We start from the raw sequence: 25,325 nt of genomic DNA, 5'->3' as shown, positions 1-25,325 counted from the left end.
TAAGCACCCGAAGGATTTTTATTAATTCAGAATTAGTGGCATGTAAAATTAGTGGTTCAAACAAACAAGTGAGTGTCAACCAACTGTGTTTTTACATATACACTGATTCCAAGCAGCACTAACATGGAGTCTGAAGCCACTAAAAATGTGTGTTGCACTTCAATGAGTTTGAAATTTCAGGCAAGAGTGTCATGAGCAAACCAATAACTGTTTTTCTTAAATATATACATTTGCTGTATGACATTTTTATGTTTGCTGTAACATTACCACTGACCTTAAACCAGATCTGTGACTCTGGCTTCACTGATCGCTGTTTTTTTAATCAATCGATTGCAAAGTACTGTCGTGTGCTTGTGTTTGAACCCTCCTCCCTCTGGTTCTGAGGCTGATACTGTGCTGTCACAGTGCAGTGTGTCAAATCAGAACATCTGCTGTCATCGGCCCTGTCTGTCATCAAGTGTCTGCGTCAAGACTCAGTCCTATACTTCTTTTTCTGGTAGAAACAAAATGCCCAAACCTGCAGGTTTTTTCCACTGTTTGGATGCTGTGGAAATAATTTTGCCCTTTCGCTTGATGGTATTGGTTTATTTTCAAGAAATGATTAATGGCCTTATTATTGCTAAACCGTTCATCAAATATTTATGACATAACACATAGATACCTATTCTCATGAATACCTTAGGATTGGAAAAAGAGTGCTGTGTCGTCCACCACATTGAGAAATGTCTTCCAGAGGTCAGGTGCTCTTTGCAAAGCTTCTCCAAGGTCCAGATATGACCAGCATGTGATATTCAAGGCACGAATACAGAGCACCGTACACAGCTTGTTGCTTTACTCTTTGCTGTCAGGTTTTCCACCTGTGTTCCTCACTCGGAAAGCCATGTTTTCTGCATTGCTATCTGGCCAAGTCAAACTTCACATGTCTGAAGTGTTGTGAAAACTTAATCCCCCTCCTGCGAAATGTTCTGTCACACTTTGCCATGTCCCCAAAGTCGAGTCCTCTTGGGGCCAGTCCTCATTCAAGTTTGCTACAGCCAGTGACTGGAATATGCTGCAAAAATCCCTAAATTTTTTCCACTAGATATTCTCTCAAGGACATTATAGCTGTTTTTCAAACATCCCAATAATCTGCCTTATTATTTGCTGTCTCTAATATTTAATAACTTTAATAACTCTACTGTATGTGTCACTCTGGAACGCTAACTCCTGCGCAGTTGTTTTTAGATTAGAGGATTACATGTTACAAAAAACATCACATCCTCAGTCCTCGGATGAAGATAACATTTAGGATTTAGAATCTAAACTGTTTCAAACAAACATGTCCAACGCAGCGTCTTGGCTACTGTGGCCTAGTCCACATCCTGAGGTCAGAGCAAAACTTGAAGCGGTGCGTGAGGTTGATGTGATCCAGTAAGTCAGGGGTGTCGGCCACCAGTGCTGCATGCGGCATCAGAGCCTGGTGGATGGTTGTGCACTGCTGTGGCAGGACATGCTACAGGGTAGGGTAGCAGCCACGGAGGAGCAGTGTGAGGAAAGGCAGCCAAGTAATCTTATTTATAGATGCAGGCAATGTGGGGCATTGTTTGGGGGTTGCAGAGGACTGAACTCCAATCTTCAGTCTACAGCAACACTTTAAGCCATTTTCCTGTAGTAGGTGTAAATGAGGTAGAATTTTAATTTTTTTTGGTGTGATATATGTGATAGTGAGTGTGATAAGTGATATACTGTAATGACCTCTGAGCACCGACAGAAAGAGATGATAAAATACTCTTGAACTCCACTATTTCATCATTATCGTACTTATCAGTCTTTATTTTGGGGCAGATCGAGTCCAAGCAGGTCTACCTTTCTGATGTGTACTGCCATTATAAATTACAATACAGTACCTTTATAGTAGAGTTTTCTCACACTTTTTAATTTATTTTAACATTTCAGATCAATAAAAGTGATATTCAACACATGGCTTCTTTTTTGTAACAGTAAACATGTCGTCATCCAATGCGTGTTGAAGTCTCCACCTGTGCCAATCAGTCACCTTGTTTGGAGCTATAATTGCAGTTTCCCTTTGGGGCGATCAGTGTAATTTGGAATGCAGCTGTGAAATGTCAGTGCTGTTTACTAGACACATGAATGAATGAACACATGTAAAGGATACTATCTTGGCCTGCATGTGTTTTACCTGTTGTTTTACCGGCAAAAGAGATGGACTTACTTTACTAAACTCATGATTAGTGACACTTTTGCTGAGGTGGAATCACTTTATTAGAATTATGATTAGTGACTCATTTGGAAGCAGCAGCGTAATTATGTGCACGTCACTGTGGGTTTAAACTAAGCTGTTTAAATCAACATATGTCAACACCTGCACAGGAGCTTCAGTCCACAAGTTTTCTTAAACAGTTTCAATCCAGGCCTGGATCCGCTGAAAATATGGATTGAGTGGGTGTGCAGGTCATTTTTCTTGACATATGTATTGACTTATGTGGTCAACAAATGTGAAAATTATTTGACATGCCCTTTTTATTAATGCTAGTTTTTCAAATGAACCATAAGAACACTCATCTTCTCATTCAGTTATCAAAAACTTTTCAATATTGTACCTGTTTTTCCCTTGCAGACTTGCAGCCCACCTGTTTTAAAATATCTTAGATCATCTTATGTAAGAAAAATAGTGTGAATCCCTCAGTTTAAATATATATAAATATATATATAGATAAATATATATAAATATATATATATATATATATATATATATATATATATATATATATATATATATATATATAAAAATCTCCTGTTCACCATCTTAGTTTTAGCATTCATATGCATTTAAAAAAACATCAGAGGTCCCATTTCTTCGTGTTTGTATCATAGTGAAATGTTGGCAGTAAACACCGCCTTCAAAAAATGCTTTGCACTTGTGCCATATTCACAATTTGTTTTCTGAAAATTGTAATTGAATATTTTACGTAACAGTGAAACGTTAAATTATGAAATATCCTGCTCCTGAGTGTGTGTGGAAAAAAGTTTTAGAGGTGAACTATGGAGAATATCAATGGAAAGTCAGCCAAAGGGCAGAAAGTCTAATGTTAGTTTTGTCCTTTGAAACATCTGTTGCTGAGATCTCATCAGGCAGAAAAAGAGACAAGGAATGCAAGAAAACAGAATATCGATAATTAAAATTACCAGGCTAATTTGTTTTGTTCTGTAAGCGCTTTGCCTGTGGGATATTCAGTAAGACGTGGGGATATTTAATCAAATTTCCATTAATATTCCTCTGTGCTGCTGCACCTTAGCTCCCTCTGGTTACCAACATGCTGTTCAAATAAGACTTCCTAATTACCAGATTTTTAGACTTTCATTGAATCATTTTCTCCATTTGCGAGCAATCTGTTCTACAAAATACAATTTTGATTCAGTTCTTCCAAAGACACTTTGTTTGAGAGGACTGCTATATGAGTTTAATTACATGCTCAGTATAGTAATGGACAAGTGGACTTTTCCCCCTAGTGGAATAGACTCTTTTCAATTAGGTATTATCACAGTTTTTCATCATGTCAAGAAGAATAGAAATAGTGGTACGCTGAAGCAATTCTGCCATCTGCAAACAATGAATACCTTTCCATTTTTGACTTGAAGAAATTAGCCTAATGATTGCAAAGCACTGTGATTCATTCCTCTACATAAAAACATTGCCTCGAGCTTCCCTTCTTTCAACACATGCTTGAGCTGGTTTAGGACATATAAGGTGGAAGATAAACTCACCTATACTCATTTTACGAACACTCAGATTATCTCAATGCAAAACTGTCTGTACAGTATGTTTTGGAGTAAAAAGCTGACTACAAACTGTGGCCTGTGGTTGGAGGTAACATCTGTATGTTATATGAGGATGCAGTGGGATCTTTTAGGTAATAAAGCTTAAACTTGTGATTTTCCTACCATGTTATAGATTGTGCTGTCTGTATCAATATCTGTATTCTTTATGAGCGATGTTAAGTAAATGGAGATCAAAGAGTTTACAGCAAATTTATCATAGAACAGATAGAAACCTAGGACATCAGGCTCTCAGTTTGGGAGAGTAGCTAGCAATATTGTGTTGTTACAATTAGAGCTGAGAATAAATTGGCAACTATTCTGATAAATAATCGTTTTAGTCAAAAAATGTCAAACATTTGCTGGTTCCAGCTTCTCAAATGTGAGGATATAATGCTTTTCTTTGTCGTACATGATAGTAAACTGAATACCTTTGAGTTTTGGACTGTTGGTTGGACAAAATAAGACATTTGAAGAGGTCACCTTGGGCTGTGGGAAATTATAATGGGCAGTTTTCTGACATTTTATAGACAAAACAATTGAATGATGATTCATGAAAATAATCAGCAGCTTGATCGGTAATGAAAATAAACATTAGTTGCAACCCTAGTTACAAGATCTCTACTGAATGGGAGAGCATGTCCAACACTCAACTCATTAGCATCTGACAGGGACCTAGACTGAATCCACGTCCTCAGCAATGATGGACTAGCTACTGGGCCCTTCTGCAAAACATACAAAGTGAGGTGATAATTTGCTGTTTTTTTGGTAATTGTATTGAAAAGTAAAACAGAAATACAGTATCTCATTCAAATACATGTTCAGTTCTGAATGCCTTTTATATGCAACACGAGCTGTGATTGCAGTTTTGAGTCTGTATCAGCATTTGAAGTTTTGGATTTTGCCCCATTATTTGTTTGCAGATGTGCTCAGGCTTAGTGAGGATGGATGGAGAGTGACTGTGATCAGCTGCAGTATCTCTCAAGTCATCCCGGGTTTTCATTGGAGGTCATATCAGAGCTTTAGCTGGGTTATTCAAGGATTTTCTCATTCTTGCTCATGCCTTTGTCAGATCCTGTTTAGATTATTGTGATGCACTTTCTACTTGCGTAACACAGTCATCCATAAATCATCTTCAGTTTGTTTGAAATTCAGGCTCCAAGCAAAGTCTCCGTACTAAGACTCATATATGTCTTGTTAAAGCCTCTTAACACTATCTCTCAGCACATTTCAAATTGATTTTAAAATCCTCTTAATTATCTAAAAGTCCTTTCATGGCAGAGCTCCAACCTGTATTCTCCTAAATGTACAGTATAGAGATTTATACAAATTCACAGTTTAGATTTAGGCTGTAACACCTAAGAATACTTTATGAAGGCATATACACATAATTTACTGTATTTAGCTTACCACTATCACTGAGCAGTAGTGCACACAGCTTGGTAATTATCTTTGCAGTAAATTTGCCAGGTGGCATATACACAGTTTAGTTTCTTCATTAGGCCCATAAACACTGTGATCAACACTGTTTGTCCAGTATTTAGTGAATTATGCTGCCTGTGCGAATATTTTCAAGACTGGGCCAAAATTTGTTCCATTCACTAAATCAACTGTTTGCTGCAGGACTAAAATGCACTATTGTGCACTGAATAAATAACTGAGGCAAAATGTAAGTGCTCTGAATTTTTTCACTGGACAGGTGAATCCAGTAAGTGTGTTTCCCAAAAAGTGTCTTTCTTTATTGACAGGTTTGTTTTTCGGTCGGTCTGTCGATCGGTCTGTTAGTTATTCCCTCCCACTTTCCCTCCAGCGTCACCATGATGTTCACATTTGTGGCTTTGAGTGAAATGTCTCAACAACTATTGGATTGATTGCTATGAAATTTGGTACAGACATTCACGTCCCCCTCAGGATGATTTGTAATCACTTTGGTGATCCCCTGAGTTTTCATGTAGTGCCATGATGTCAGAATTTCAATTTGTCCGACACTTTGGTTTGTGACTTAATACTTGCAAAACTAATGACATTCCCATCATCCTCAGCTGTACTTTGTAATAAAAGCTAATTAGCATATGTATGCTAAGATGCTCAAAGCACCTAAGTACAGCCTCACAGAGCTGCTAGCATGGCATAGACTCTTGTCGTCACAATATTTTCTTCATAGGAGTTTAGGCACATAGAGCAACTCTTACATATGAAGTGATACATAGGAACAATTAGTGATATAAGTCATGAATTTGTCTCCTTCTGACCAAAATTGCATTGTAACACATACGACCCTTGCCAAAGTCGGATATTCTAAACCGATGAATGAAAAGAAATGAAAATAACCTCAAAGGAAAAAGATTTGTGAACTTGTGAATAGATTAAAAGATCTTGTGACATGTGACCTGTCTTGCGTGTAACTCCTTAAAATAAAGTGACATCTATTTGCTATCGCAAGTAGAGTTGTGAGCTGAAATCTAGTAGAGGACTGAAAAAAGGACAAAATCAGACATTATAATAATAAATTATATTGTGTTTCCATCTTCCAGATGGTTCTGTAGCTATCACCTGTAGGTCAAACATAGAGACATCCTCTGCTGTGGACACACTGTAACGGAGTGATTACTCAGAGCTGTCAGCTAAAACCGGTGTCATGGTAGGACACATCTGTCTTTTGTCCACTCAGCTGCTCCCTGCATCCCTCTGCCCCCACTGAAACACAGCAGCCTCTGTATTCAACACTGTAACAAACTCCCATACTGATGAACTCACTGGCTCTGTACACTTGAAATTATCACTCTATCTGGTCTGTCTGCTTGTAATTCCTGAGTGGTATTTCTGTTTGTTTCTGCTCATAAACACATTTGTTTTGGGCCTGAAACATAAACCACCGTATAATAGCATCAGAACTGCCTCTAATGATGAGATAACCTGCGAAAAGTAAAACACATCATAAAATACGATTTGAATGGTGAAGATGAAACAGACAAGCTCTAAGGGAAGAACAATAAAACGACAGCCTGCGTTGTAAGACGTGGCACGTTGAGAGGCTCAGAGCATTTACTGTTGCTGAAGCTCTATGTTGAGCCATAAATGCAGGCATTTTACAGGAAAGCCTTAGGAGAATGAAACATGAAAGGTTTTATTGTGGAGTTTTATAGCACTCGGCATGCTCTTTTTATCTCCTGACCTTTCTGGGGAGCTTCAGACCACTTATTGCAACCCTGACCCTGGGTACCATAACACAAAGTACAATATCATCATTTCTTCTCAAGAATTTTACGGGCATTACTTTTATTGTTTAGGTACAAGTAAAACCTCTCTTGGAAGCCACTTTGCCAGGCAGGCAGGCATGCTACATACTATCCATGGTTTTGGTTTTGGCACATGAAATATTAATCCCAGTTAATCCACTTCACACACTATTCCCTCAGGTTTCCTTTCTGTGTATGATATAGGCAGAATGAAAGTTGTGATATTAAAGCAAAGTCTGCTGCAGTCTGATCTGCTGAGCATCCAGGAGAGCAACATGTTATCACACTTTATTAGACTGTATTTGCTATCTCCTGATCCCTGACCAAAAATAAACTATGGCACTAGATACACAGTTCACAGTTTGAGTTTGAAGACATTGTTTACAACTGGATGTCTCTGCGTTAATTAATCAGTGTCAACCCTCATAATTTATGTTATCATCCCAAGGAAAATTAGGTTGCGCATGCATCAAAGCATTTCTGCTGTGCACTTTTCAATTCTCCCAGCAGACTTTGGCCCTAATGGTATCTTAAATGTGAAATGCAGAGCCACACACGTGCCTGCAAAGTTCCACCACCAATTTCACAGGTTCCAGCACTGAGTAATGACACTAAAACAGAGACTTTGACTAAATAAACAAGTGAAGTTCCAATCCCTAAAGCATATAAATGAATATACTGTGTATTCAGATCCTACATCAGATCCTACTTTGCTAAAATTAATGGCTGTAAAAGAGCATTTTTTATAATAATATGACACTTGCACAGTGCCTATCTGAGAGCCTGAGCAATTTTTTATTTTTATGTTAGCATCTCATATCTGTTTGACAAATGCTCACACAGAATTTTAAAGAATGATTACAACTGAGTAAAAATCAGTTGCCTTTTTGATGACTTAATTACTGTGGATGGCTGATGTGTCTGATTGTAACTGTGTGCTCTCTGTTAACACTGCTACGTGTAACACTGGATATGCCTGTATTTAGGCCACTCTGCTCCCTCAGGCTTACAACTTGTGTGCATATTTCTGTGGGTTATAACAAGCAATTGCTATATATAAAACAAAGTAAAGTTCACAGACTTTGATAGATTGGTATTGACAAGTGACTGAACAGTTGTTGAGATCTGTGCTTGGTTTTACGTTGCACAGTAGACACATTCTACTATTTTAAAAACAACCTACAATCACTTAAAACAGTACTCGTGTTTGTCTGCACTGTATCTCACTAACTCGCAGGGGTTTGTTGTATATCATCATGTTAGCGTTTTGGAGCATTTTTACTCCACAGGAAGTTCTGGTAAGACCTTCTGACATTTACACTCAGTTGAATCTTGCGAGAGGTTGTGTATCAGACAGAGAGTGAGAGACTCCCTCAGCAGATCTCATTTGCCACGGTGGGAAGTGGGAAGCATGCCCAAGGTGTGCAGAGGAGGCAATTCAATGGTAACCTGAATGCTCTCCTTAAGACCTTTAACACTTATTGAAATGCTGTCAGATATCTGCACGGGAACTTCTCACTGAGGGAAACTGTGTTATCCTGAAAGTCACTGTCTTTTACTGAAACCAGAGAGTCAGTATGCAGCTGTAGAGGCTGCAAAGTCACACTGGCATAAATTGCACCATCAAACCAACTCATTAAGAGGCAGAGAGAATGGTATAATAAAAATGGCTAATATATCATCTTCATTCTTAATAACGCGTTAAGTGATACATTTATTGCAGCAAAGTATCTTATCTCTGCTGAGAAATGTGCTTGTGTCAGGCATGTTAGGAACTGTATGAAAATGATCGGGAGGGAGGGGTCAGAAAGGGGGAGGGTATTGTCATTTTTCTTTTGACCAAAGGTATGGTAGTTTGACTTTTTCGGGAGAGCTGGGGAGGCCACTCTCTACTTTTATTTTTTTCTCGTCTTTATGAACACAAGGTACAGCCCCCCTCACCACACCAATAATTTTCATACAGTCCCTTATCTGGTTCAACAGCATGGACAGTTTAGTGTAATTTAAGTGTAGCTTACTGCAGGCTGTACTTTGGGCTATACTTTTGTATGTACTAGATGTTGATATACTGACTCCTCTTGCATGTTTTGCAAGAACTTCATTTAAACAATCTGAGTTTATGTTTAAAGGTGGGGTATGCGATTCTAATCAAATACACGTCTTTTTGTCAAATTCCGCGAACATGTCCTCACAGTCCGCTAGTTGTCCGTTCTGTGTGCGCACTGAAAAAAACTCTGGTGTTTGTACACAGCCCTGGCTCTGTAAATGGGAAACAAACAAAGTGGCTCGGACCGGGCCACATAACACTATTCCAGTCATGATGTGTGTGTCAGGTAACGTTAAATGACTTGCCCACGGACATTCAGCTTACTTTCTAGTTTGCCAAAATATGCTGTTGTTGTGATGCTAGCTATAGTAGCAGGAGAGTTGTGAGTATCGCTGTCTGGAGCTGCTGTGCTGCTCTGGGAAACCGTCTGGTCCTCTCTGGCTGTTAGCTTCACAGGAGCAACTGTATCGACAGTTTGCTAACCCACAACCTAGCTAAGCTAACCGACAACCTAGCTAACGTTAGTTACATTACTTACTGTGTCATTGTTCGCTCTATATCATGGTATTTGTCATGGTATTGGATTTCTCCAGAATCGCATACCCCACCTTTAAGTTGACTGAAACTAATTGGATCATATTTCAAGTGGCAGGGAACTCATAACTACAAACAACATAACAGTGTTGTATGTCTGCGAAAAGGTCATACCATCCAGACATTGTTTTCATTCATGAAATTGAACTTAATTATAGTGCAGTTGCTCTACTTGCTGTGTCCTGTGAAAGATTAGAGTTGTATGCCAAGCATTAAATCACATCCAGATCAATAAGCACCAGACTCTGTGGCCCGTTCTGCTGTGCTGGTTTTGCAGCAGTCTAAGTAGGAAGCTGTAATGATTTCTACCACTCTAGCACACATATACTCTATATATATCTGAATACATAATGCACACATACACCCCTGTTCCAACAAATCACACTCAGTGAACATAAATGATATTGTATTGCTCAGTAAATCTAATGGAATGTAAGAGTCATCCACAGTGAGTAAGCAATACTGGAGTGAATAAAGCGATTTGACTTTAATGTCTTGAAATAGATAAATGATTACAGAGTGAACTTAAGGCAGAAGAGTGGTAGTCCTTAAAAATTTTGTTCAATAACTTTAAATTCCATTCCTGTACAGCACTGCAGCGTGGAGTACAGAATGTCCTTTAAATTATAAACTACAGTATAATAAAAAGCACTATGAAAGACTGAAAATCACCTGTAAACTTACTCTGGCGGTGTGATTTAGTAAAACTGTAGATGCTGCATTAAGCACAGGCTGTAGACTATTGATTTAGACAGAAGTAAATACAGCTGCAATGTTCTAAATAAGAATCAGTAAGAAAACAAAAAGAGATAGCATCAAGTTTGTGGCATTTACACCAAATCAAGCAGAGCTGCTTTAGTAGAACTGTATCCAGCTCTTCATTACTGGAGCCTTTTTGAGAATAGCTGTGGGTTCACTGACATCGTTAAGTTTTAAGGCCATAGATTACCGGGCAATCAACTTGTTAGGTGCTAGAGATGGCTGCATGCTGCGCTGCTGGTGCGGTGATGTTGTATCAGTGATTCCCATTCCTCTCGTGCGAGTCTGATTGCCAGGCAGAGCACAACTTTCTTGTCAAGTTGATGGTGTAATAATTGGATGGATCATGTTAAACCACAAACAATTTAAGTCTCTACAAACTCAAAACTCTGTCTGCACTGATCCCTCCATTGTAGACTCTGCTTTCTGTCTGAGACACAGCCAGTTTTAAAGAGCTAATGTTTATCAACAGTTAATATTGCTGATAACTTGGGGCATCTCATCACATTTTGTATTTTGTGAGTCAGGGTCCTGCTGGCTAATGCAAAACTTTCTTAACACTGACAACAATATGACACTGTGCCTGAATGTGTATAAAGATGCAAACAGTGACATTCATATGCTCTGCACTGATCTTTTACCACAGAAACTGACCTTTGTTCCACGTGTCAGTAATGTACATTCAATTGCACATTATTATCATGTTGAAATGTCTTTTCATCAATGTTAGTGGCAAAATTTACCTTTTAGTACATCTCAATGATGAATTAAATACATACTGTAGATTATCTGGGAAATTTACAGCAGAGAAAAAATATTTTATGCCCCTGTTATTGGTTTTTCATTTAGGGTTTTACCACTGAGAACTCAAACCCTGAACACATTCAAACACACCCCTATAGTATGATGTGTTATGACTTAACACAAGTAAGTCAATTAGGATACTAATATATAGCATTAGTTAGGCCACTTGGCAACCAGTGATTAAACAGTGATAAATCAGTGCATTAGCTCCCACATCTACAGTATCTGCAATCAAACACCTGCAGGGGACAGCCTAAGATTATGCTGCTATGTGCAGGACTGCTGCTGCATGAGTGCTGCTACACATCCGAACACAACAGGGAGACAAGATATATTTGAGAAAAGGGATAGATAGATAGATAGATAGATAGATAGATAGATAGATAGATAGATAGATAGATAGATAGATAGATAGATAGATAGATAGATAGATACTTACATGGCCTGTATACAGACAGTACATACACACACTCACAAGTCAGCAGTGTCCATACTGGCTAGAAGCTGGTGTGTGCTGCTCCCACCAAACCCAGCAGAGGCTACACCGCCTCAAACACCAACTCTGCAGTGACGTGAGGAGGAAGACGGCAGGCTGCTCTTATTATAATTCAACGTCAGACCAAGTTTGATAAACGCCCCCCTTCCCTCCCTCATCTCTCTCTCTCTCTCTCTCTCCCTCCCTTCCTCCTCTCCTCTCTTTCTGGCCCATTTCAGTGGTCCTTATCCACAGGAAAGAGATGCGCTTTTCCTCTCCACCACCACCACCACCACCATCTTTGAGATAAAACACTGGCTTTAGGTTTCCAGCAGCAGCAGCAGCAGCAGAGGGCTGGCGCTGCAGTTGCGCTGGCACACATTCAACGTGGGTGCACTCAGTGAGTGAGAGAGACCCGCCGCATCTTGTGGATTTCTTTGTGTTGAAGCCCGTGTACATGGTTCTCCCTGCGTTTCCTCTGTCACATCCAGACCAGGAGTTGATTTCAATTCTCGGGGAAAAATGTGGCTTCGCACAATAGCGACAGTCCTTGTTTTGTATTTTTGGGGGGACTCGCTGGCAGGGTTTCCAAATCAAATCAACATTGGTGAGTTCAATGGGATACTCTGACTACATATACATTTCTTTGTTCACATAGTCTAAATAGGACACGTCTCCGCAAGTCGCACTGATTTGGTTATTTGCATAATTCATTACTAAGTTCACTTCTCATACTGCCAAAAGGCTGTGGGATCCTGCGTGTCTTTGTAGGCGGTTTGGTAAAAATAGAGTTGATCCAAATTGTCAAAATTTGAGTTTCAGTATACGCAGTGCATTATTCAATGAGTGGTAGCCTATCATATTTATTTCTTGGCTTCCTTTCCTAAAATTAACTGACCCATTCATCGCGGGAATAAAAAGTGCATTCTTCATGTATGTTGGGAATTAACTCATTAGAGCGCTGTTAAATGTGACATTTTCTTTCCTGTAGGTGGACTGTTCATGCGCTCTACAGTGCAGGAGCACAGCGCCTTCAGGTTTGCTGTCCAGCTGTATAACACCAACCAGAATGTGACGGAGAAACCCTTCCACCTCAATTACAATGTTGACAACCTGGAGTCCTCCAACAGTTTCTCCGTCACACACGCCTGTGAGTAGTTATACACTGTATAAACTGGTTAATAAGAATTTTTCTCCGAAGAAGAAGAACAGCAGGAAAGCCTCATTTTGGTAAAAAAAAATAAATAAAAAAAAATAACCCATGACGCAATTATATTATTTTGGTCAAATTGTATCCGGAAGTAGCAGGCTCCAATCTAACATTCACACACACACACACACACAGTATGTGGAATATTTGCTGTAATTGTCTCATTGGCAGGCCAATCCAAAAAAGTGTCTGGCCTCATACACAAACTTCTCAGTCATGTAATCCACAATGCACCAGCTGGATGATGGCACATGATGGCCTGTAATTGGCCAAACACAGTGATTTTGTAAACTGAGTAATTCAGTAATTCCTGATGAGCAGCACTGAGATGACTGTACTTGAAAGTGGGGAAAGCAAACATTGCTGTTCTGGTTGTAGTTTCTGGCTGTGACATCAGATAAAGGCTTTGGTTGCAAGTTACAAAGTGTATAGTGGTGGTGGCTACGGTTAAGTTGGTTGTATTATTCAAATTGTTGCATTTGATCTCGTCTTTCTCCTTAAACTTTCCCGTCTCTCCACTGTCAAATGAAAACATCCCCAAAGAAATCTTCACCTCTGCACCTTGATAATTAGGCTTATGTTGAATATTTGAAAGGTAAAAATCGCCTTCCTAATTGTCATTTGTTACCACTAGTCAAATAATATATAGCCATCTTTAGGCTGTTACCCATTTGTCGAAGTTTGGGTCCAAATCAGGCTATTTGAAGTCCCTTTGATAATGATTTAAGATATCACATTAGGTTATATCAGCAGCACAGTGGCGTAAATTCTTCTGACTACACTTTTGATGGATGAATAGCCCGATATATCAACTGTAACATGGTGTAATCCATGTAGTCATCTCTACAAACGTGATGGATTTGATAGGAAAGGCTGTGGAGCGTGATATGGCTTCATAATTGGTCTACCAGTCACTCTTCTGCCATGTAGGGCACCAAGTTCTGTCTGGAGAATTAATTTGTTATCCTTCTTCCCACCAACTGCACTTCACACTTCACGCTTAAGGATCAGCTGCAGCTCTCCAAACTCTGTCAGCTGCCGTGGAGATTGGCTGTGGAACGTAATGAAGTGAGAAAAAGGCCAAAGAAAAAGAAAGAAAAATTGAACACAATTGTATTTCATACATCTAGGGCTTGGCTATAATAAAAATGCTAAATGCTGTTGAGGTGATGTAGTTGTCGGTGAGTGTGTAGCGGGGAAGAAGCAGCAGCCTTGGGGAGAAGTTGCAGGGAGATGCAGGTGTACACAAATTCACACACTCACACCTTGACACTGCCCAGTTCGACCACAGCCTTGCACTGTCGGCTGCTGAGTAATTACACTGGAGCGGCTGTGGGGTCAGTGTTTAGCTCAAGGGCTCTTCAGCAGTTGTTACTGAGGAAGGAAGTAATATTACATGCTTGGCTTGTCCAGATCAGGGATAAAGCACAAAGTCTCCTACTCAGCAAGAAGGTCAAAAGCAAGCCATTATGTAAAATTACTCAGCCAGTAAAAACATTTCTTGTGAGAGTGTCAATGAGCTGTTTTTACTCCAGTCATCTTTAACCCATGGGTTGTCTTTTGGCCACACTCAAATAATTTCACTTTATAGGATATCAATACATGTTTTGAGTCCTATGCATTTATTCTACAGGATAGAATAAATGTATTGTTGTTTCATCTTCCACCAAGTTTTTGTAGGGAACTAAAAAGATGCATTCCTGCCACATGTGGAGCCCTGTAGAGTTAAACAGGGAACGCAGAGGTCTGTTGAATTACAAAAGCAATTACTGTATATTTTTGGAACATGCACCTATTAAAGATTTAGACCATAGCCAGGATTCACTTTGAGTACACCTGAATCCATTGTTTTTAAAAAGAAGCTTAAGGTTTTTCTTCCTAAAGGATAAGAGGAAAAAACAAGATAATCAGGAGGATTAATTTTAGCGAGATAAACTAATGCAAGCTAAGCTACATGCTTCCCAGTTGAAAAAGACCAGTGAGCAGCTCATTATGCAGACCAGCCAGGCCAGCTTGTGACTAAGGCACTGCTTGAAAATGCACCAAACTCCACGATTCTTATTTTAGTAGTCTGGATTGCATAATGCCCTGCTTGCCTGGCAGGTGTTGATGTAGCAAATGAATGTGATGATTATGATTTGACACATTTCAATTCTGGCAAGAAATGCAGGTTAGTCATTGCAGTGCTTTCCCACTGCTCACATCGTTAATTTTGATAATATTAGCAAGTGTTAGGATGACTGAGATTTTAAATCTGCTTATTGCTTTTGATCTTTGGGGATTGTCTACAAAACTTTATGTTAAGAAATAAGTGAATTATTGAAATAAGCTGTATAAATAAGAGGAATTACTTTTTGTTGTTTTTGTTGTTTTTGTTTTATGGATTGTGAATGGAATAAAGCAGGACAACACTGCTGTCCTCTAGCTGGGTCAGTATATAATGATTGTTACAAATCCCTGATGGCAAATGACTGTGTTTTTGGCAGTGTGGATCAATAGGTGGAAGGCTATAGTCCAGCAGTAGTGTGTGTGTGGCTCCAGTTTGTTCTCCAGTATGGAAAAATCAATTTTCACCAAGCTTTCATTTTCTCTATATCAGTCCCTCTCTACTAATATATGGCTCTTCCCCTGGCCAGAGACACTGAATCTTCAGTATGATTCTTGCATTGCAGCTGTAAAGGTAAAAAAAACAAACAAATATGAAACCTGTAAACAGCCAATTATATTATTGCAGCAAACAATTGCAACTTGAATGAATTGATTCCGACAAAGCGAACTTCACTGTGCTGTTGTGTTTATTAGTTCACCAATTTGTGGCTGGCTGGAGTGAAGCTGCAGGATGCATTGATGTGACACCTTGCCCCAGGCCAGGACAGATTGTGTGCATAAATGCAGAAATGGGAAGGTTATATCCATTAAGACTGAGGTCAGGGCAGGAAGAGACAGTGGAGACATTTAGGGAGGAGTTAAACCAAGTGCATGTGGGATTATAGTTATTGGATATGGTGACAGTGGGAACAGATCCTTTCATATTTTTTATTTCCAAAGCATTTACTGTGTCTGTGTTTAGTATTACAATACTTCACTCTAATTTACATGAGTGTAAAGTGTTTGTAAATGAATTGAAATTTCTGAAATTTTAATTTCTGAGTAATTTGCAAGCACATATTTAGTTACAGTAGATGTTTTCAATCTGATGGTAGCCGGATGATTTGCTCAGACCAGAATTTTTCCAGAGATGAACTTTAATTTGATCAATTTGATTTCATCAAATGTGTTTCTTATTAGAGCTTTTATTATAGCTACCTATCCACCCTCTGCTATGACTCAACCAGTGTGATGCTGCTCAGACAGAGGCTAATGTTAGAGCACTTCAGTGTGTAGGCAATGGACAGTCCCACTAATGCAGCATAGACCAGTTTATGTAGCCAGATCTCCTCCTCCTTCTCCTCCTCCTCCTCCTCTTCTCTTCTAGTTCTTCTTGTTTTACATTATTAAGACTGTGGTGACTACATTGACTCAAAAGCTGTCCAAATAAGGACATTCTTTGCAATGCTTGTATGCAAATTTACCAAGTGAAAAAGTATGTTTACAACATTGATGCTAAAATGATCCCATTATGTTTTTTTTGCCTTGTTATCTGCATAGAAACAGTGCAGGCAGGGGTTGGAGCAGCAGCAGCTCACATTGGCACATTCAAATTCCAACGTGTTATTTAAACAACTTCAAGATAATGTGTTTTAAGTAAAGCAGAAAAGCTGTGTAGGAAAGGGAAATTATCACCTCCGCCTGATGTGAAAGTCATATTGTTCATAGTTGGCTGGTGTACTGCATTATATGTTCCAATGGTGTAGTATTCAATACATTATTTAAAGGAATAGTCGACATTTTGGCAAATACGTTAATTCACTTTCTTGCAGAGAGTTAGATGAGAAGACCACTCTCATGTCTGTACACTAAATATGAAGCTACAGCTTGGCTTAGCACAAAGACTGGAAACAGTGGGGAAGCAGCTAGCCTGGCTCTGTCCAAAGGAAACAAAATCCACCTACCAGCACCTAAAGCTAACTAATTAATATGTTAGATCTTGATTGTTTAATTTGTACGAAAATCTGAATGTAAAGACGACACGTTGTGGTATTTCGGGGGGGTTATGTGCCAGACAATTTTTGGCCAGACGCAATCACCTCCTGGTGTCTTATCATCTCTGTGAGGTTGCCAGGAAACCAGCGAAAAACATAACATGTTAATTAGTGAGTATGCGGATTTTGTTAAAGTTGGACAGAGCCAAGCTAGCTGTTTCCCCCTGTTTCCAGTCTTTGGGCTAAACTAAGCTGAACGGCTGCTGGCTATAGCTTTATATTTAACATACACACATGAAAGTGGTATTGTTCCTCTCATCTAACTGTAGGCGAACAATCAAATAAACGTATTTCAAAAAATGTCTAACTGCTCCTTTAAGTATTTACGAATACAATAACTCACAGAGAGCCATCATTTTAGAAACTGGGAGGTTTCTGGAAGAAGAAAAAAATTGCTCATCAGAGTTCGTTTCCACTAGTTGGATCATTAGCGCTTTTGAAAATATTGTAATATCTAAAGGTAAATGTCAATTTGACAATGCTTTACATAATTTTTGCTGTAGTTACTGTTGAAAAACAAACATGCTGGTATGTTACAGAATAATATATAACAACCTTGGTCCATCATAACTCTGAGAACTCATTTAAACTGACAAGTCATGAATGATGCATGAGCACCAGAGACAAGGTTGTCAAATTGTTTGGCCTGAGGGAGAGCATTATGCATGATAGTTTCGGTCTTAATCCACACTCTTTGGCCAGAATAATAAATGTGTATCATACAATAAGTGACTATTTAAACCGTTCTTTTTTATATTGCAGCATCAGAGTCAGAGAGGTCACTGATAATCAGAGGACTAAACAAGTTGACTCTTGGCTTTAAAGCTACACGCCTAAATTAAATTATCAAAACTTGTTCAGCATGAAAAACATGTTCACCACCTTTGCTCAGATATTTGGACAAACAGACATCCTGTATGTTTGTGTTTCACTTGAAAGCTTTAAATGGATCCTCTTGATTTGGGAGCCCTTCAACGGAAAGAGACACTTACCCAAAAGCATGTCCTTTTATCACGATACACTGATAAAAATATCTGAGGTACTGCTACTGCAGCCAGAGTCCTGTCAGTTGACTTGCCCCAAGTTGACAAGTACTCATCCTCAGATTTGTCATGGCGTTCTCATGGGGAAGCATAATAAAAACATAAAAGCTTTCACAATGTCTTTGGAATAGTTTTTATCTAACTAAAGAGTCATTTCAGTTTCAGGCAGTGCCGTTTTCTAACTGATAGTTTCACTGACATGAATACATGGTTTGACCCTTAGTTTAATACGAGCTTTTCGGCTGTATTGCTGTGGGGCAAGACAGCAATCGTGGGTCATCATGCCGCATAAATGCGTTAGCTTTCTTTGAACAAAGGAGGGCTGATGCTAAAGAAATGGCCATAACTACAATAGAGGCTTTAAATATCAGTTGACTGAAGACACCACTGTAAACAGGCTCATGGCTATTGTAAGAAATAATCTTATTTCTTGTTTTTCTCAAACTGAGTCGCTCAATGCTGGCTGGTCAAAATATTGTAAAATGGTGGAATAGCACTGAATAGATTCAGGGGCAAGCCACTGGAGATGTGCAGTTAGTCTTTCATCCTGTGCATCAGAATGTGCTTACATGTCAGCGCTGTAACAGAGCGACGGTGATCACTACTGACAAGCCACAGTGATGCTGCAGCAGTTTGTTGCAGTCTTACACAACGTCCTTCAGCCAGGCTGCCTCTGAAAGCTCTGCTATTATCCACTAAATGTTACCTGAGATTATCCAAGGACAACAAGCTGTGAACCACACAGAATAATGCAAACCAAAGATGCCATCGGGCAGTGAATAATATAAAGGAGCTGCTTTCATACATTTGGAAAACCTGTACAGTATGAGCTCAGTTGTTGAATGTTTAGAGTTGATGAATTGTGAAAAGGTTAAGAGTTGTGTTTTATAATTCATTTAAATCTGTAAAATGAATAGATTTTATAGATTAAAATGATTTTGAATGAATTTTGATATTATATCGAGTTAATTGAAACTACTTTGCACACAGTCATCAAATTTTCCTCTTTATTCACAAACATTTGCATTTTCTTGATGTATTTTTGACATGAATCCATGCTCCAGTGTCTTCTGCAGCATTACAGCATTACAACCTTTTTAAATTGAGTATGTTGTATTCCTCTGTCTCTTATAATAGTGGTCCTTGGATGATGTTTTTGCAGTATATGCAAAGCATGTGTAGGTGGAGTGTTAGCAGCGCTTTTACTGCGGTGCAGTGAAAAATTAAGTGTATTCTTCCATACAAGACTCCACTAGCCACAGGCTCTGTCTGTGCATCGCTGCTGTAGATTTCCTTCTGTCATGTTGTTTTAGCATGTGGGCTGAATCCAGTTGTATTTCTCAGATTAGGGCTAATCCAACCACTGTTGCCCACTTTGTGTATAGTGAGTATCTGCAGGGGGTAACCCAACGGAAGAAAATGCTGCTTTTACTGCACAAAGCTGTAATCGGTAGAGAAGACGGAATTCCAGCCAACATGCAACCACACTGCCTGAGGAGAAACACCTACTCAGGCTTCTGTCTCTATATGCCCTCTACTTTCTCTGTGGTTGGTCAACTGAGACAAATTGCACAACAATGCAGACTGTAATGTAGATACAAATATGAAACACTTAAATGTCATAACACAGAGATCATTTAAACCATGCGCACTTTGCTTTCATTCAGATTTCCATCTCAAAACAAAAATTTACTGTGATTTTATGTTGAAAGTGAACTAGCAGGTCTTAACAAGCCTTTCAGTAGAATGAGTGCAGCTTATTAAACTCAAACCAGATGAGATGCTGTGAAGACTCAATATTCAAAAGCTCATGCACAATTTATGCAAAATGTATTTGGCTCTATGAATGGCAACGTCAGTATCTCAACAACTATTGGATGGATTGACATGAAATTTTGTACAGACATCCATGGTGCCCAGAGGATGAATCCTAACGAGTTAGGTGATCCTCGAACGTTTCCTGTAGTGTCACCTGCAGGTTTACATTTGTGGTTTTGACTGAGGTATCTCCACAACTAGTGGATGGCTTGCCATCAAATTTGGTTGCAAAACTAATGACATCAGCCTCAGCTGTACTTTGTGTTTAGTGCTAATTAGTAAATGTTAGCGTGGTAAACATTGGTCTGCTCAGCATCAGCATGTGAGTATATTAGCATGCTAACATTAGCATTTAGCTTAAAGCACCGCTGAGTCTAAGTACAACCTCACAGAGCTGCTAGCATGGCTTGGTGCCTTGCCATTGTTCCGATGACCCATTATCCCGAAACCCCAATAATGTTCCATTGGACTGAAAGCCCATTTGTCTGACAGCCCGGAAACAAACACCCATTGCTCTGAAATACACACTCTCCCTGCACTTGTTAGTTCAGTGACTGCCGGCCCTGTCAATGGTGCTGCGCCTTACACCAAATGACATTTCAAGCAATTTTACTGTCGCAGACAAATTTTCAAAGACGGAGTAAAATCATGAGAGATTTACCTCAGCTGGTGCCGAGTCGTTAGATGTAGGCTGATCAAAAACTCAGTCGGTGTTGTCTTAATAGTCTACACTCTGTTTTCGTCTTAGCTGTTCCATCAAAATGAAATGCAATGTGTAAGGCGCAATGGAATGATTTACAACCCTACAGTATCAACAGCCAATGAAATAAACTGGCTGGCTGATCAATTTCACCAAAGTGAAACCAAAAATGATCTAGCATCTTATATAGAGCCTCTTTTGTGAAACCAGCATTTATACTGAGGAGTAAGATTCAGAACGCTTGCAAGCCACATGGAGCCAGAGTTCTTGTCTGATGGAAATGTTTAATTATCGAATTTTTCTAAAGAATGCGCCTATAGATTATATGTGTGCACTGCTCTCTGCCTGTGGACCTGTATCACGACCCAAACATTTCCTGATCGTAGCACATAAATCCATAATGGCTTTTTTCTTGAATCTATATTTTCCGATAACTTGTTCATTCATTGAGTCCAAGAAAGTTTTTTCTGTTTTGTAGTGTCAGAGAGAGGTAGATGCTCACGAGACCAGACCAGACCAGAACCCTCTATTAAAAAATAAAAATAATAATAATAGGAAATTGTGAGGAATGTAAAGCATTTGTCCACGCCTCTGAGATCTAGATGAGATTAAGTGAGAGTTTGTGATGTTGCTGTACCACTGATCCCTCTTCATTCTTCGTCTCGGTATTCTGTACGAGTGATCATTCTGCCAAACTGACGTCATGTGTTGTCTCAGGCAACTATAGAGAGGAACTGACCACACAGCGTTTAGTCCAGATATTTCTTTTGTTGAGAGATGTGTTCACCAAGCTTGTTGTGACATGCCTATCCAAAATGAAGTGAATGCAATCTAAAAATCCATTTGCAAAATCCATTTCACAACAATTTCATTCAAGTACAGCAGAAATATGCTCTGGAGTACATTGTGAATTATACTGTTTGGCAGTGAAGTTTCCATTTTAATTCTGACAATTGTGATGCATTTTCAAACATGGAAATGAAAATAGGATTACTGAAATTGACTTTCAGGTTTATCCTACATCATAACTTACTTATGTTCTAACTAGCTTAAAAAGGTATGAAGGATTAAAATGTCCAAATGAAATGGAACTAAATATTTTGAATTACAGCATTCTTAAAGGTCAAACACTGTACTGGATTCATGTGGAAGTTACAGGAGGATTTTAAGGATCGGCACAGGACAGAAATCTAGTCACCCACGGTTAGAGTAGTGAGGTGCACATTAATGACCTATTTACATGTTTTTAGTGTATCAAAGATACATTTGCATTGGAAAGTTAGCCTTAAGGCATTAAATGGATAAAAACATAAAATATACTTATCATGGTTGTAAATTATTTAGGTTTTCCTGTCTCTCACAGTCCAAAGACATGCTGATGAGAACGTAGAATCTACAGAATATAGTATGTATAAATACACCTAAAGTGGGTGTTTGACTGTGTGTTTATCCAACCTTTTCAGTGTCTGATTGCCTGCTACCCAGTGCATGCTGGGAGGGCTTGAGCCCCTCCATGGCTCTGTGAAAGCAGAAACTGAATTACTGAGGGAAAACTGGTTCTTAGTGAACTTGATGGCAACATGACTATAACTGTGTTAATGTTTAGATATACCTGCGACCCACTGGGAGGACACATTCAGAGTCCTGAGATATTCTCACAACATCCCTGTACATCCTGTCCAGCTGCCACACCGAACAGCTGCTGGCAGAATGCAAAGATGCAAAGGAAACATGTTACCTGGAATAACAGGGGAGGGATGTTGGCTGTGGCTTCTGACCCTGCAAATCATCATTTAGAAGATGGCACGGCTTAGCTGCCCGGCTCGTTTCCACGAGGAAACACTGAATTTGCTGAGTGTCTGTCAGTCAGCACATTTACAAGATTTGTTGGCATCCTCCGTCGAGCCTAGTAGTAATTCTGTCTCATTTGACGATCTCCTTAGTGGAACATTAGTGGAAAGAAATCTTGATTACTTTTAATTTTGGAGTTCCAGTCATTCACAGCAGTTCCAAGTTTCTGTGACTCAACATTTTCTACCCTTTTTGATGTAGCCTGCCACTATTAATACAGTATATCAATATGGTTAGTTTGGCAGGAATAAGACATTTTCCAGTCTCTGAATTGGCTGAAGTTAGATACAATCTGTGTATCATGATGGGAAAATGGATCACCTTGATTTACAGTTCATAGTTCTCCATAGTTTTCTCTGGGCCCCTGCCAAACCTGACCAGTGATGACATGTTTAGCCGCATGTCTTAATTCTGCTGCTGGCTGTCGAGGTGGTGTCCAGCAAATGATGTGGGCTTGGTAGATAATTGGCGGAATTTCTGGTCCGGTCTGCTCCCACTTTGGATGGAGCAGCTGTCATAGCCAGAAATCTGAGTAATTTTATTAGTGGACCTAAACCATGACAACTCAGCGTTGAGACCAGGAGGCTGAGTTGCAGTCCTACACGCTTCTCTGCGCTTCCAGAGCAGTTACCCACCCAAAACTCCTTAGTGACGGTGTCTGCCCCCTGACCACTTAAATTAATAAAACCAAAATTTAACAGAAGAGGAGTTATACATAAAAACCTAAACAAAAATGCTGAAATAGCACAACAATAGGAGAATAAATGTGGACTCTTAAACATCAGATCTCTGTCATCTAAAGCTGTACTAGTGAACAAATTAATATCAGAGTATCATATTGACTTATTTTGTCTTACTGAAACCTGGCTGGGTCATGAAGAATATGTTAGCCTAAATGAATCCACTCCGCCCAGTCACATTAATACTCATATTCCTCGAGGCACCAACCAAGGAGGTAGAGTTGCAGCCATCTTCGACTCAAGCGTATTATTTAACCCTAAACCTAAACTAAATTATAACTCATTCGAAAGCCTTGTTCTTAGTCTTTCACACCCAACCTGGAAAACACGACAGCCAATTCTATTTGTTATAGTGTACCGTGCTCCTGGTCCTTATTGTGAGTTTTTATCTGAATTCTCAGAGTTTTTATCAAGTTTAGTCCTTAAAACAGATAAAGTAATTATTGTAGGTGATTTTCATGTGGACATTGAAAATGATCCTTAGTAATGCGTTTATCTCATTATTAGATTTGATTGGCTTTTGTCAGAGTGTACATGATGCCACTCCCTGTTTTAACCACACCCTCGACAGAGGACTCCTATACAAATCGCAGAACCTCCCAAATTGACCATCTAGTTGATAGTGCTGCAGGCTAACTGCGAACGACACTTGATTCTATCACTCCTCTAAAAAAGAAGATAATAAAACAAAGAAGGTTGGCTCCATGGTATAACCCCCAAACCCACAAATTAAAACAAACATCACGAAAACTTGAAAGGAAGTCTTAAAACATACAGGAAGGTCCTCCGTAATGCCAGAGCAGCTTACTACTCATCATTAATAGAGGAAAATAAAAACAACCCCAGGTTTCTTTTCAGCACTGTAAGGTTGCAGGTTGATAGCTATTTCAACTAGGCTGCTTAAAGACGTTTCACCCTTAGTTAGCACGTCTTTACTGGATATGATCAATCTGTCTTTATTAACAGGCTATGTACCACAATCCTTTAAAGTAGCTGTAATTAAACCTCTTCTTAAAAAGCCCATTCTTGATCCAGGGGTTTTAGCCAACTATAGACCTATATCTATACTTCCCTTGCTCTCTAAGATCCTTGAGAAAGCAGTTGCCAATCAGTTGTTTGAGGATTATTTGAGGATTTTCAGTCAGGATTTAGAGTGCATCATAGCACAGAGACAGCACTGGTGAAAATTACAAATGATGTTTTAATTGCATCAGACAATGGACTTGTCTCTGTACTTGTCTTGTTAGATCTTAGTGCTGCGTTTGACACCATTGACCATCACATCCTATTACAGAGACTAGAACATGTAATTGGCATTAAAGGAGCCGCACTAAGGTGGTTTAAATCCTATCTATCAGATCGATCTCAGTTTGTACATGTTAACAGTGAGTCCTCCGTGCACCCCAAAGTTAGTCACGGAGTTCCACAAGGTTCTGTGCTTGGACCGATTCTATTCAATTTATATATGCTTCCTCTAGGCAATATTATTATTATTATTATTATTATTATTATTATGGAGGAAACACTCCATAAACTTTCATTGTTATGCAGATGATACCCAATTATATCTATCGATCAAGCCAGATGAAACTAACTAGTTAGCTAAACTTCAAGCATGCCTTAAGGACATAAAAACCCGGATGACCTGCAATTATCTGATGTTAAACTTAGACAAAACTGAAGTTATTGTACTTGGCCCCAAACACCTCCGAGACACATTATCTAAAGATATAGTTACTCTAGATGGCATTGCCCTGGCCTCCAGCACCACCATAAGGAACCTCAGAGTTATCTTTGATCATTTATCCTTTAACTCCCACATGAAACAAACTTCAAGGACTGCCTTCTTTGACCTAGGTAACAAAATCAGGCACATCCTGTCTCAAAATGATGCATGCAGTTGTCACGTCTAGGTTGGACTATTGCAATTCCTTATTATCAGGCTGCCCAATTAAGTCCCTTAGGACTCTCCAGTTGATCCAGAATGCTGCGGCACGTGTACTGACAGGAACTAGGAAAAGAGATCATATTTCTCCAATATTAGCTTCTCTGCACTGGCTCCCTGTAAAATCCAGAATATAATTTAA

The 25,325-nt window shown here is 39.2% G+C and overlaps 1 protein-coding gene across 7 annotated transcripts in view; it reads left to right on the top strand.

Annotated features, from left to right (window-relative positions):
* The first annotated feature begins 11,923 nt into the window (after positions 1 to 11,923).
* LOC122888807 (glutamate receptor 3-like) overlaps positions 11,924 to 25,325 on the top strand; it is a 70,865-nt gene continuing 57,463 nt past the window's right edge. For 4 of the 7 annotated variants that reach the window (XR_006380782.1, XR_006380783.1, XM_044223683.1 and 1 more), the window contains exons 1-2: positions 11,924 to 12,341; positions 12,726 to 12,884. Coding sequence is in view for 5 of the 7 variants with exons in the window: in XM_044223683.1 (XP_044079618.1) it covers positions 12,257 to 12,341; positions 12,726 to 12,884 (244 nt within the window). In the remaining 2 variants the exon portion in view is untranslated. The remainder of the gene's footprint in view (positions 12,342 to 12,725; positions 12,885 to 25,325) is intronic. The other 3 variants (XM_044223680.1, XM_044223679.1, XM_044223684.1) reach the window with 2 other exon arrangements.

Source organism: Siniperca chuatsi, linkage group LG14 (genome assembly GCF_020085105.1).
Source record: "Siniperca chuatsi isolate FFG_IHB_CAS linkage group LG14, ASM2008510v1, whole genome shotgun sequence".
NCBI lineage: Eukaryota > Metazoa > Chordata > Actinopteri > Centrarchiformes > Sinipercidae > Siniperca > Siniperca chuatsi.
The sequence above is the reverse complement of the archived record's forward strand: the minus strand, read 5'-3'. Positions and strand labels throughout refer to the sequence as shown.